We start from the raw sequence: 14,706 nt of genomic DNA, 5'->3' as shown, positions 1-14,706 counted from the left end.
AGTGATCCGGCTGTATCTTTCTTTGCTTTTAAATTTTTAAAATGTAAGTTTGCCCCATTTAGTAAATCCATCCCTGTCTGTAGCTGACAGAGGCAAGACTGATCTTTAAAGTGTTTGTTCATCAGGGTCAGTGTTCACAGCAGTCCAAAACAACCCTGACACCAAGTAACCAGTCAGAGCCCCTCAGGGCCGCCCCCGCCCCCTTCAGGCTGAGTGGCCAGTGGGTAGACTTGCCAGTGCCATCTACATCAGAGGTGTTGCTGTCTACACTTCTGAATGTAGACAGCAATCACTGTGTTATAACAAACAGACTGACCCATGCTCAGAGCAGACTGACTCTGCCTAACTGTCATTTTATTGCCATCTTGAGGCAAAGTTGTTTTGAAGCTGGTCACTGATTTTGAATGGTCACTGACCTTCCCTTCTTCAAAGCAACTCTTTCAAAGGCAAGCAGATCACAAACTGATCACAGTCTCAATCATTTTGGTCATGCCATCGAACCTGACTGTAGGTCGGCATGTGAAACCTGCTTAAATGGCTCAGGCATTCCTGTTTCTTCATGTGATAACAAAGCAAGGTGAGCCTGCAGACTGTGACCTGGCTGATGGTAAATTGTCACACTAGCTGATAGCGACCTGATATATCAAAATCATGCTGCAGCTGTGAATAACAGATCCTACATGGTTATCTCAAATTAAGTTGGAGAAAAATTCAGACTGATTCAGACGTTCCCTGTATTAAACGGTGTTTTATATATAGAACTTAAAATAAGTTCTATAGAATGAAGAATTAAATTATTTTTTGAGAATCATTGTTGTGAATTTGCCTCCAACTCTTCTACTACAAAAAGATGTGGTTCTTCCACTTTGTGCTGCCTCATTTGAATGAACCTCCTGTCTTTTTGCACATCACCTCCCACATGTGCACTTCTCTGTGGTAAATGGAGTAGTTCTTATATAGCGCTTTTCTACTCTAGCTGAGCACTCAAAGCCCTTTACACAACAGGTTTGCTTTCACACATTCATACAAGCACTGATTTCTATATCAAAGTGCTTTCTATCTAATATTCATACGCCAACGGTTGCATCGGAGAGCAACTTGGGGTTCAGTATCTTGCCCAAGGATACTTTGTCATACCACAGCCAGGAATGGAACCACCAACCTTCTGATTAGTAGATGAGCTGCTCTTTCACCACACAGACAAGAAAAGCAGAATTCAAAAATCAGAAAATAACAAAGAATAAGATTGTTCTTGGTAGTGCACCCCCCCCACCAAAAAAAAAAAAAAAACAGGTCCCAAATTGTATGGACTTATTTGATTTATTTGTCTAACTCTTTGGGGCTGCTGGGTAGTGTCCTCGGTGCTGAATATTCTGTTATGGGCAGGGTTCTTGCTTCCTTTGGGACAAAACTTTTGTGTGTTGCTGTTAACAAAACAACAACAACAACAAAAAAGTGATTCAACAGTAAATTTCACCATACATGGAGATTGGACCAAGTTAGAAGTGATTAACTTTTGGAGAGAAAACCCCAACAATCAGATGATCCCCTATGAACAGCACTTGGTAACAGTGGGGAGGAAAGACTCCCTTTGAACAGGAAGAGATCTCTGGCAGAACCAGGCTGAGAGAAAGGCAGCCATCTGCCATGACTGGATGGGGTGGAGGAGAAAGAGAAAAGGAAAAAGGAGGGCAGAGAAAGGCAAGGGTGTAAAATCCAAACCACAGGAGACAGAAGACAGAATTTAATGAGTGAAAAGAGGTGAGTGTAGAAGAAATGCTCAGTGAATCATAGAAAGTCTCCCAGCAGCCTAAGCTTATAGCAGCATGACTGAGATGGTTCAAAGTAATTTGCTCTAACCCTAAATATAAAGTTTATCAAGAAGGAAAGTTTTAAACCTAATCTTAAAATTAGAGGCAACGTCTGTCTTTCAAATCCAAACTGGGAGCTGGTTCGCAGGAGACGGGCCTGATAGTCGAAGGCTCTGTCTCCCATTCCACTTTTAGAAACTCTAGGGACCACAAGTAAGCAAACTGAGAGGAAAGCACTATGCTGAGATGATCAAGAATTTAAAAAAATCAAGAGCATTTTACTGAAAAGCAACCCAGCTCCACTGCAGAAGGCTTTCATTACATCTCTGTGGCCTCAGAGTTTTACTGAAGTCTCAGAAAAAGACCCATTAAGAGAAGAATGCATTATTAGAGTCATGCGTATATTAATTATCTAATTTAGGGGTGCAGTTAAGCTTACTTCACTAGCTCCCTGTGATCTTGATGAAATTTGCAGAGCCCAGGACTGTACCTGTAGGTCAAGAGCAGTGAGCTGCCTTCCCTTCTCTCCTGAATTGCGTTTGCATTCCTCAATGGTCCAGGATGGCTGACCATGCTTCCCATCTGACAGGCTGGTGAGCCTTAGGTCGGTGTACAGGGGGCTGCCTTTCACATGGGCCTTGATGGAAGGGGTGAAGGGGTGTGGTGAAAAAACCTGTTCAATCAGGTAGGACTCCTTTGTTGGTTTTGGGGGTCGTTGTGCCTGGGGGAGCTCATATTGACGCTCTCGGTCTGTCTAAAAAAAGAATAAAGGATAAAGAACAGTAATGTCATCAGAGAAGTTTGCATCAGAACACTTTTTTTCCAACCCTGAGGGCTTTAATTCTGTAGTCTGTAATTAAAGGCTAACAAGAGAGGGGGCATTCTACACTAACCAGGTCCTTTGAACATTTAAAGATTTTTTAAACTTAAACCTGAGCCAAATAATAACTTATTACATAAGACAAGGACCAGGGGACGTCTTACTTAGCAGAGGGTTTATTTTAAAATCATCAGATTGCTGATGTAAATACCTGGGGAGAAAATACTGCTACTGTGCATGTTTGTAAGACTAATGGAGGCAGTCCACTTTCTGAGACAAGCCTGATGAACATATTAGTGTACAATGAAATTTACAGTAAAAATAACATGCAAGATTATTTGCTTTAATTGCAACATGGACATTTTTTTTGGTAATAGCTTACAGATGTAAACTATTCACAGATGTAAGGTATTCCTCCTCCTGGGACAGAATTGTTTGGTTCTTTTTGCCACTGGTTAAATGAGAACTGAAATTATTTTCATCTTGCTCTGCATCAAAGTAAGGGCAACCCAAAGAGGTCACAAACTGCTGTCTCCTGGCTTAACACACATGCTACCCTTCCTAACTCCTTAAGGTCTCAGAGGTGCACTGATATACTATATAAATAAAACAGAATTGAATGCTAAGTGCCTCTGAGCTGCACTCTCTCATTCCCTCTGACATTTCTTTTGGTTCTCTTTTCTGTTTGGGGTGAATTCCACAGTCACTCTCTTACCTGTTTAAGCTAATTTTCCAACCAATCATCATTTGACTTACACATATGTACAGTTATGTCTTTGTAACTGTGTTAGCTGAACTACCGCAATTACAACAACACAAATGGGCACAAACATTGGACCATAAATCCTGATTGATTTTTTGACTGTTTCAAACAGGACTGATTGCTGTGAAAGGTGGTTAGGGCAATGATGTCAAAGGAAGCTTTATTCGTATTTTTCCAGTAATGGTTTTAATGCCATGGGAATAACAACTGCCTGGGAAACAAATAAACAAAAACCTGATGATAGTCTCTACATTATCACTGTGCAACATTAAACAGTAAGCAGCAGTAAATTGATCAGCTCTGTGATTGTTTATATCTAGTCTTCAGGGAAGAGTTTGTATTGTATAAAAAAAAAAACACAATGACAATTCAACAACTTGAACTGACCTAATTTCAACAATTCACAATTCATATTTACCTACTCAGTATTTTTCTGTGGATTAGTCAAAAAGTAATCTAAATCATACATAACATCAAGACTAAAATCAGGTTAAACTTAGTTCACTAAGGAGAGATCATTACAAGGAACTGAAAATGATTTTTTGATATACAGAATTCAATTAAGCTATTTGGCAATCAGACTCCGATGGCCCATCATAGCAGAACAGAATCCCAGCAGTGATAGGAATTAGGGCAGGACCCCCAGATTTTAGATGCTGGTGAAGATGAAAATGGAGGCTTGGATGGAACACTGAGTGACTTGGATAAGGTGGAGATGGGGAGGAGGTGAGGTGCACGAATGAGTCTGCAAGGGAGAATGACATGTAAGTAGTGAAACTTAAAGTACGCAGAGTGGAGGCTGATTGGCTAGAAGAAGGTGGGCAGAAGGATGATTGGACTACAGCAACAATGACAGCTTTGAGTCTGACAGTGTGTCAAAATGGAAGTGATATGAAGGATATTCTAGCAGCTGAACACCTGGACACCTCTGTCACCCAGTCTCTGCCAGATTATCTGCCTCCTTAATGCAGTAACAGGCTCAGTTTAGTAGTTCCTTGTACTTAATTTTTCCCAGTGTGTGCTTATCTCTCTTTTTCCTGTGTTCTCAGTATTCCCTCACTGGCTGCAGGAGTGGACTCTCTATCTTCAGACACCCCGATTCCATACAGAGCTGGTCATCACCTCTCTAGAATAAACCGGAAACTTACCTCACCCACTCTCCTACCTGCTCACCCACCAATGGCTTCTCCATTTTCCACTTCAACTCACCAGCAGGTCCCAACATTAACTCTTTCCTTGGTAAAAACAAACCTGTGGACCATCATTCCCTCCACTTCTCTGGACAATTCCCGGAGCAAACAAGTAAGCACTCAAGATCAACAGCCTCCTCCTCCTCTGTGAAGCTTCTCTGTGATCCCCTTTGAAAATTCTCACCTGAACTATCTCTCATCTCTCCTCTCTCAGATTGCCTTCCCAAGACCCGTGCAGTCCCCCCAGTTCCCCCAGTCCCCCCAGTTCCCTTGCTGCTTCAGATTCTCCTCTTTCTAATTCTAATTCTCCTGGTGTTAAATAAACGTGTTTAAACTTTCATCCTTTGTGGTCTTACTTTGGGTCCTGCATTTGAGTCTTTTAACTACCGACCAATTTGGCCCTTGACAGAACGTAGCTAAAATACTTTGTTTGCTTTTATTGCCACGTTAAACCAGCTGCCCTCTTTACAGGTTGTAAACAAAAGGTTTTCCATTTTTTGAAAGCTCTTAATTTGAAGAACTTTTTGGTTTCGGTGAGTACATGGATTTAAATAGAGAGCAATGGAAGGAAGGTTGCCATTTCATTTAGAAATGACTACTTTTTGTTCTGTGAAATATGGTTTGACGTCAAAATTGACATATATTCAGGAGCCAACTATTAATCCTTAGTACAACCCCAATTTGGCTGCAATGATAATAAATGATTAAAAAAAAATTATTCAAGTGAAAAGGGTCTGGAGATGGTTTACATTTTCTGATTCAATGACAGCAGTCTGCAGCAGTGGATAGTTAAAAAGTAAATGCTAAGTGCTGAGATTTTCTCAAGGATATTTAAAATACAGGCTCAGAATAGCTGGATGTGTTTTTCATTCACTGACATTCATTCTCCCTCAATAACAGCAACAAAGTGAAAAAAATTCACACAGTCACGGGAAGCAAATGATTGAGATTCAGACGTTTTGAAAATAGAAGAAAACAAAGTGTAAATCTCTTGATTCAGAGCAACACGAACAGGCCAGACTGGGATTTTGAAATTGCCCTAAATAGCAGGCTCATCTTGGCGTTACAGCTGATGGGCTTTTGATTCGACAGTTCACTGGCTGTATAGCTGACTATGGCAACTGAATTCCAACTGTTAAGAAATCTCTTAATTTCTTACACTAAGGTCAAGGAAAAGGAGGTTTGGAAAAGATATGAGATTATTTTTTGACATTCAATGACAGAGTGGTAGTGAAGAACAGAAAGAAGTATGGAGGTTGTGACCATGTTACAAGGGTTAATCCATATATTTCACTTCAAACTGCTGACTGACAGAAGTTTGAGGGTTGCTTGAAAGAGGGAGGATGAAATTCATGGCTGACATAACAAATGGTCGCAGAAGTTAGTGATTTCCCGACATTGTGTCAGAATTGGTGTGAAAAGTGTGTCATGTTTCCCTGTTCACTGGTAATTAAAGCTGAAGACAATCAATACTTATGACTACTGCAATGGTAGTAGTCAGGGGTACTGATCTGCATTGGCCCAAGAATGAATGCAGATACCACCTTTCTCACTGAAACCAGATCTTGGACTTCTGTCCAGTGCAAACAGGCCTTGATAGACACCATGTCTACACACCTGCAGACAGTGTATGATTTCCAATGTACCCAAACTCAAAACTTCCACATTTAGCTGTTTTGTGACAACTGAATGTCCACTTCCACAATACAAATATATTGAGTATCGCAGAACTGCATTTGGGTTTGTCTCAACTAGTGGAGCAGAAAAGCGCAAACTGTGCAAATAAATCATAACCAGGATGAGGATAAGAACAATGAAAAGGGGAAGTCACTATATCTGCAACCACTGATGTGTCTGTCAGGTGTAAGCCTGGCTGAGCTTCAAAGATGTCACCAAATTTGACCTTTGACCGTGCAATATCATATTCTATTGGACCACAAACAGTTTGATAAGCAGTTTGTTTCCAATAGCTGCCAGCTCCATTTATGTCTCTTGTTCGTTACTCTATGAAAGCAAAAGATTCATTTGATCTTTTGAGACATTCTTGCCAATATTTCTTGTTCATATCTGTAAAAGTATTTTCTACTCTAAGTAGCATATAGATGCAGTAATGTCTCTGACAACAGAGGTTGGAGACATGCATAGAAAACATATTTTAAACAGCGTTTTCAGGGTTGTTCCATTCATGTGATGATGTAGTAAGTATTTGGGCCGTTGGAAGTGGTTTCAAAAGAAAAGAAGGAAACACAAAAGCCCTCAAAATAGAAAGTTGTAAAATATCAACTGAGTTATTTGAACACTTTGAAAACATCAAATCTCAATGGGAAAAAATCATGCTGGATATTTATATTGATATAGACTGAATAATGTGTTAGAAAAGAAAGGATGCAACATCATTTGATGGAAATGAAGATGATGAACTTACAGAGGGCTGAATTTAAAGATACCCCAAAAATCTAAGCGAATAAAAAAAATGATGCAGCAAACTAATCCATTTTGCTGAAATTTCATTGCAGCAACTGAAAATGGTACTCAGTAATTCGTGTGGCCCCCACATGCTTGTATGCACGCCTGAACATTCTGACAAGCTCCTAATGAGATGACAGATGGTGTCTTGGTGATCTCCTGCCAGATCTGAACCACTGAGCTTCTGAAAAGTCTGAGGTGCATCCTTTGACCAGGCTGCACCTCATGGACCAAAACACAATGTCCCAGAGTATTGGATTTTGGTCAGAAAGCATGGGGGGCAATCAATAGTATCAATTCGTTTATTCTCCAGGACCACCTGTAAACTCTCACCACATGAGGCTGGGCATTGTTGTGCACCAGTAGTGACCCAGGACGCCGACATGGGGTCTAACAGTGGGTCCAAGGATTTATTCACAATAGCTAATGGAAGTCAGGGTGCCATTCACTAGCCTGTTGTCTGTGCATCCCTCCATGGATATGCTTCCCCAGACCAACAGTGACCTCCCACCAAACTGGTCATGCTGAACGATATTACAGGCAACATTCTCCACGGCTTCTCAAGACCCTTTAATGTCTGTTACATGTGCTCAAGGTGAACCTGCTCTCATCTTTGAAAAGCAGTCTTAGTATTCTATAGCAAATACCAATTGGGCTTCACCATGCCAGGCAGTGAGCACAGGGTCCACTAGAGGCCGCCGGGCCCTCAGGCCACTTCATGAAGTCTGTTTCTGATTGTTTGGTCAGAGACATTCACACCAGTGGCCTGTTGAAGGTCATTTTGTAGGGCTCTGGCAGTGCTTATTCTTTTCCTCTTTGCACAATGAGCAGATACTGGTCCTGCTGATGGATTAAGGACTACTACAGCGCTGCCCGGCTCTCGTAGAGTAACTGCCTATCTTCTGGAATCTCCTCCATGCTGTGAGATTGTGCTGGGATACACAGCAAACCATGTGGCAATGGCACGTATTGATGCGCCATCCTGGAGGAGATGGACTACCTGTGCAGCCTCTGTAGGGTCCAGGTATGGCCTCAGTGGTGACACTGACTATAGCCAAATGCAAAAGTAGCAAAAAAATAGTCAAAAAAAAACAAGATCAGGAGAGAAAAAATGTCTGTGTCCTCCACCTGTAAAACCATTCCTGCTTTGTGGATTGTCTTATTGTTTCCCCTCTAGTCCACCTGTTGTTAATTTCATTAACATCAAAGCAGCTGAAGCAAATTAACAATCCCCTCTGCTACTACTGACCAGATCAATATTCCAGAAGTTTAATTGACTTGATGCTATACTCTGATTAAAACAAACACACAAACAAAAAAAGAGCACTGTATAATTCAATTCAATTTTATTTGTATAGCACTAAATCACAACAAACAGTCACCTCAAGGGGCTTTGTATTGTGGGTAAAGACCCTACAATAATACAGAGAAAACCCAACAGTCAAAACGACCCCCTATAAGCAGCACTTGGTGACAGTGGGAAGGAAAAACTCCCTTTAACAGGAAGAAACCTCCAGCAGAACCAGGCTCAGGGAGGGGGGGTCATCTGCTGTGAGGGGGCTGAGGGGAGAGAGACAGGACAAAAGACACACTGTGGATTAGAGACAGAGTGAAGTATAAACAAGAGTAAAAAAAGGTGAGTAAAAAGAAACTGTGCATTATGGGAACCCTCCAGCAGCCTAGGTCTATAGCAGCATAACTAAGGGGTGGTTCGGCGTCACCTGATCCAGCCCTAACTATAAGCTTGATTCAAAAATAAAGCTTTAAGCCTAATCTTAAAAGAGAGGGGTATCTCCCAAATCTGGGAGACAGACAACCAGCTTCTGGGTTGTCTGCCAATAGAAGTTTTCTACTTCTATTGGCATCTCACTTTAGGGGTTGCCACAGTGGATCATCTGTCTCCATCTCAACCAATCTTCTGCATCCTCCTTCACTACATCTATGAACTTTCTCTGTGGTCTTCCTCTTCTCCTCCTGCCTGGCAGTTCCATATTCAGCATGTATGAGACATGTTGTATTGAGCACTTTGAGTGCCCAGGTAGAGTAGAAAAGGGCTATAACCAGTCCATTTACCATCTTTTGTCCAGTATATTCACTGTCTCTTCTTTGCACATGTCCAAACCATCTGAACCTTCCCTGTCTAACTTTGTCTCCAAAGCGCTTGACCTCAGCTGTCCCTCTGAAATGCTCATTTCTAATCCTGTACATCCTACTGCCAGCAAAAATCTTAATGTCTTTAACAAATAAATAAGATTATATATCTAATAACATTATATTTTATATATTATTCTATATTTATAAAGTATATTAAAATATATTAATGTCTTCTTCATCTTCTTTTGGCTGTTCCCTTTAAGGGTAACCACAGCAGATCATCTGCCTCCAACTCACACCATCCCAAGCACTCTCTCTTGTCCATCTTAATACCTTCAACTCAAATGCAACTCAACCTTTAGCTTCCAACCATCTCCAAGCCATATGTCATAGATGGTCTCACTACCATCTTGTAAACCTTCCCTTTCACTCTTGCTGCTATCCTTCAGTCACAAATCATCCCTGATGCTTCTCCACCATTTCACCATGCCTGCACTCTCTTCATCACTACCCTTGGGTATTGTCTGTTGCTTTGGATGGTTGACACCAGATATTTAAACTCATCCACTTTTACTACCGGTGCTCCTTGCAGCTTCACAGTTACACCCGCCTCCTTCTCATTCACACATATAGTTGAAACAGGCAGATTAATCAAGAAACTAATATTCAAAAATACTATTAAATACACAGTATCACATGACATCTCAAGGCCACTGGAAACACTGATGTTGTATTATGTGGCCAGAGCTATGATTAAAAATAAATCATTAAAATAAAACATTAAAATACAGTACATGAACAAAACACCCAATATTATAATATGCAATGTATATCTGAAACATCCAAGTGGATATTCAGCAGATAACAGTATTGGTATATCCTTCACTTGTTTCTATGGCAAAGGCACAAGATCAGTAAAAGATTAGTGTATGTTAAGTTGTCCTCCTCTTTAGTGCACGCCTACATCATTTTGGTCACTTTTAATGCAAGATTAGAATGATGAATAAGGTAAAAATCTTGTTTAGACTAGTGATGGGGAGGTAGACTGGAAACAAGCTGGGTCCTGTGCTTTGAGTGATCAGTAGAATGAGAATGAGGGGTGGGCAACTCCAGGTCTCAAGGGCCAGTGTCCTGCAGGTTTTAGATGTGTTCCTGATCCAACACACCTGAATCACATATAGAAGTAATTAGCAGGACTCTGGAGAACTTGACTGCATACTGAGGAGGTAATTCAGTCATTTGATTCAGGTGTGTTGGATCAGGGACACATCGAAAACCTGCAGGACACCGGCCCTCGAGGCCTGGATTTGAGGATCCCTGTGTTATATAAACGCTAGTCCCTTCATTCATATATTTACATTATTGTATGCAAATTACATTTACTCCTGAGGATTAAACAGATTCATATAGCATATTCTTAGTCCCTCCGTAAATAGCCACCTTATCGTGGTGGAGGGGCTTATGTGTCCCAGTGATCCCAGGAGCTACGTTGTCCAGGGACTTGTTCCCCTGGTAGGGTCTCCCATGGCAAATTGGTCCTGGGTGAGGGGCCATACAAAGAGCAATTGGAAAGACCCCTATGAAAAACACAATAAGGGAACTATTTTTCCTACCAGGACCAGGGTTACCAGGGCCCCACCCTGGAGCCAGGCCTGGGGAGAGAGCTCGAGGGAGAGTGTCCGGTGACCGGGCATTAGCCCGTGGTGCCTGGCCAGGAGAGATGGGCCTGCCCTCCTGTAGGCCCACCACCCTCAGGAGGCATTATAGGGGTCAGGTGCATTGTGTGTGCGGTGAGGTCACTGAGGTGGTTAAACAACTCCTTGGTGGGAGGGCCCCTGGGGTGGCAGATATTCACCCTGAGTTCTTGGAGGCTCTGGATGTTGTAGGGCTGTTTGGGTTGACATGCCTCTGCAACATCGCATGGAGATCTGGGGCAGTGCCACTGGATTGGAAGACCAGGGTGGTGGTCCCCATCTTTAATTACGATTCCATTCAGTCCCAGTAGAACTGCAGCAGGAGCTTGGTCTGTATTGCCGGCAATAAGTAAGACTAGTTTCTTGTGGGTGTTGGACTTTGTCATGTCACCTTTGTCACAGATTCTGTTCATAATTTTTATGGACAGGATTTCTAGGCGTAGCCAAGTGGCAGAAGGCTTTCACCATGGTGGCCTCAGAATCTCTGCATTTTGCGGATGATGCGGTCCTGTTGGCTTCATCAGGTTGTGGCCTCCAGCTCCCAGTGGAACGGTTTGCAGCCAAGTGTGAAGCAGCTGGCATGAGAATTAGCACCTCTAAGTCTGAGGCCATGGTCCTCAGTTGGAAAAGGGTGTGTGAAGCCCACAAGTGTGTGTTCACATGTGGATGTAATTAGAAATAAGCATTTGAATAAGGTGTATAATGCTGTGTTTCAGATATATTTTGTTTGTATTTATATGGGTCAATTTTAGGTTCACACACTGTGTTAGATATTGAGTGTGTATGCAGTTACTCCGCTCCCACCAGTAGGAGGCACTGTGAGATGGTGGTGTGCCTGCCGCTCGTGCATTCCCCTCATAGCTGAGGAGGAATCAGAGACGACAAACCGCTTCTCCTGTGTCATCTTATTGTTTTCCATTATTCCAGGTATGTTGTGTTTGAAACTGTAAGGAAAATGGGTGTAACTGCTAGTTAATGTTTGTAGACAAAGTCGAATTCAGAACGATGGTGTTAATGAGCGGTAAGATGCGTTATCCTTTGTTTATGAGATCGATCGTCACCGAGAGTGAAAGTGACAGCAGTGCGGCCATTTTGCTAGCAGGCAGCTAACTACTGAAAGCCTGTGTGAGCTGATGCACTTTCATTCTCATTGTTTCATGTATTACGTGGCAAGTTTCTCTATGTATTTGATGTTTATATCTTTGTGCTAGTTAAAAGGTAGATTAAAACTGAGAAGAGTAAAATGTATAAATTAATCAATATGTTTAAAAGTTTGTGTTTATTTACTTACTACTGTTTAATATGGAGTCCATTAATACCTCATGGTATTTTTCTAAAGGTACATTTAAAATACAGTACTAACCAGTGTTAACCTGTGATATGAGAAAGAGACATAAAGGAGATCTTGTAACAGAGTTAATGTCTGATGAATATGTGTGATTTATGGACACTGAAACATGTCTAAGGAGACATTATACATATGTGTGTACAGCAAGATGATGCTGATTTAAAATGGACAGTGTTAACAGTTAATGATATGTGATGTGTTAATAAAGATAGCTGAGGAGGAATCAGAGACGACAAACCGCTTCTCCTGTGTCATCTTATTGTTTTCCATTATTCCAGCTATCGGTAAAGCTGCTCACGGGCGCTGTGAACCGGTACCCGTTACAGTTTTTCTGGGGGCTCGTCCGGGATCACTTCCTCTGCCAAAACGGAAGCTGATCCAGTGATATCGACACCGAGGACCTGATGTGGCCAATCAACCCTACCTGCCTCTACATCTGATGAAGAGTCAAGACTGTGCCTCAGGAAAATAACAGCCCATCAACAACAAAGACAGAGTACGGTTATCGGACTGCGTGACCAAGGACGAGGAATAGGGAAGCAGCCATGGCAGACAGTGAGAGGAAACGCTTGGTGTGGGCCATCAAGAAAGACCTGTTCACTCTTTCTGCAGATCAGCTGTTCCAGATTGCCAAGTCGCTGAGGGCAGTACCTGAGATGAACCAATCTCAACTTGAGTCGGGGCGTGAGGATGATTGTTTTGAGTACATCAACAGTTTCATGTGCAGTAATACTCTACTAGAGTCTGAGGATGAAGGTATGGCTCATTTGTTAGATTTGAGAGATGTAGTTGATGTGACCATGAGGGGTTGTGTGTCTGAGGAAAATGTCAAAATGCATGCAAAAGGTGATGACATAAACTCACAAGTTGCTAATGTAAGTGGTGAAGAGACTCAAACTAATGGTGATGCTATTGATATCATTGTTAATGATGCAAGAGAAGTTGACAGTGCTAATCACCATTCAGCCACCACAGTGACATGCACACATGAGACAGAAATACACAAAATGCTAACCACTTATGAGGAACTTGGTAAGAAGATCATGCAGAACATACCCACATCCACTCTGCATTCTACATCTCACTTACCAGTAAGACCGCAGTCCATCCCACAATATAGAGACTTTGCACACACCAAACCTGTAGCTGGGACAACACCTGACAAAGTGGTCTCCTTAAGGGACCTTTCTTATCTCCATCGCCGGGAGTTTAAGATACATGGGGGTCAGATTGCAGACCAGGGGTCAGACATCAGCTACAATAATGTTTGCCGTCAGATTGAAGAAGGATTAAAGGAGCAGTTCAGTGATGCAGAAATTGTGAGAGCTGTCCTCAGAACTATAAAACCTGGACCTTTCAAGGACATGTTAATGAATAAGGATGAGTTAACTGTTGAAGAGCTTAAAGGCTTCCTCCACTCTCACCTGGGTGAGCGAAGCAACATGGAGCTTTTCCAGGAGCTCATGTGCACCAAACAAAAAGACAGTGAGACTCCTCAACAATTTCTGTACAGAGTCATGGGGCTAAAGCAAAAGATTTTATTGGCCTCAAAGCATGCTGACACAGATGTGAAATACAGTGCAAGCACAGTTCAAGATGTTTTCCTCCACACTGTATACCAGGGCCTTGGGCACAAACACGATGATGTTCGCCGAGAGCTCAAACCACTGCTTGCGGACGCTGGTGTGACTGATGAGGCAATCCTGAAACGCATGAAAAGGATACTAAGTGATGAAAATGAGAGACAGAGGAGCTTAGGTCCTGTCACCCGTCAAAGACCCACAAATGTACACAGTGCCCAGGTGGAAGCTAATGCTGCTCAGTATCCCAGTACCAAGGAGGAGAACGTGGGGAAGAAACAAAAGACAGATATTATCCAGCAACTAACAGAGAAGGTTGAAAAGCTGACCAGTCTTGTTGAACTCATGCAACAGTCAATGCACACACAGAAACCAGAGCACGTCAGTAACCTAAAGAAAGGAAGGACAGATGACAAAAGAGAGAGACCGTTTGGCTGTGACAAATGTGTTGAGCAGCATCGCTCTGACTGTACACACTGCTTCTACTGCGGTGAAGAAGGTCACAGAGCAGTGGGTTGCCTGAGAAAGCCAACACGTCAGGGAAACTGGAGCCGGTCCCTGCCAGGGGACAGACAGTGACCGGGTCCCTACAGTCCCAACCTGCCATACGCCATAGCAATGAGCCTATCAAGCAAAACTTGGCAACCGTCAGTATCAAAGACCAAAACAGTGTAACAGAGAATACAGGACAGGGAGTGCTAAAGAAATCAAGTGTCACCTCCCATGTCCTGTCCAGCAGCAAAAGTGAACGTCTGGCAAAGCTTATTGGGAGCAAAACCCTGGTTCGCTGTAACCTGAATGGCCTAGCTGTCGCTGCTTTGCTAGATACAGGAGCTCAAGTAAGCATGATAGACAGAGACTGGAAGAACAAATACTTACCTGACAATACAGTTAAATCACTAAGGGAGATTATCCATGATGATGAAGAACTACAGGTTTT

At 42.3% G+C, this 14,706-nt stretch overlaps 1 protein-coding gene across 1 annotated transcript in view; it reads right to left on the bottom strand.

Moving 5' to 3' along the window:
* Nucleotides 1-14,706, bottom strand: part of minar1 (membrane integral NOTCH2 associated receptor 1) — a 38,322-nt gene that overhangs the window by 8,152 nt on the left and 15,464 nt on the right. The window contains exon 4 of the mRNA XM_030724079.1: nt 2,302-2,565. Coding sequence (XP_030579939.1) covers nt 2,302-2,565 — 264 coding nt within the window. The remainder of the gene's footprint in view (nt 1-2,301; nt 2,566-14,706) is intronic.

Source organism: Archocentrus centrarchus, unplaced genomic scaffold (genome assembly GCF_007364275.1).
Source record: "Archocentrus centrarchus isolate MPI-CPG fArcCen1 unplaced genomic scaffold, fArcCen1 scaffold_32_ctg1, whole genome shotgun sequence".
Taxonomy (NCBI): domain Eukaryota; kingdom Metazoa; phylum Chordata; class Actinopteri; order Cichliformes; family Cichlidae; genus Archocentrus; species Archocentrus centrarchus.
Note: the sequence above shows the minus strand (reverse complement) of the source record. Positions and strands in the feature narration are given on the sequence as shown.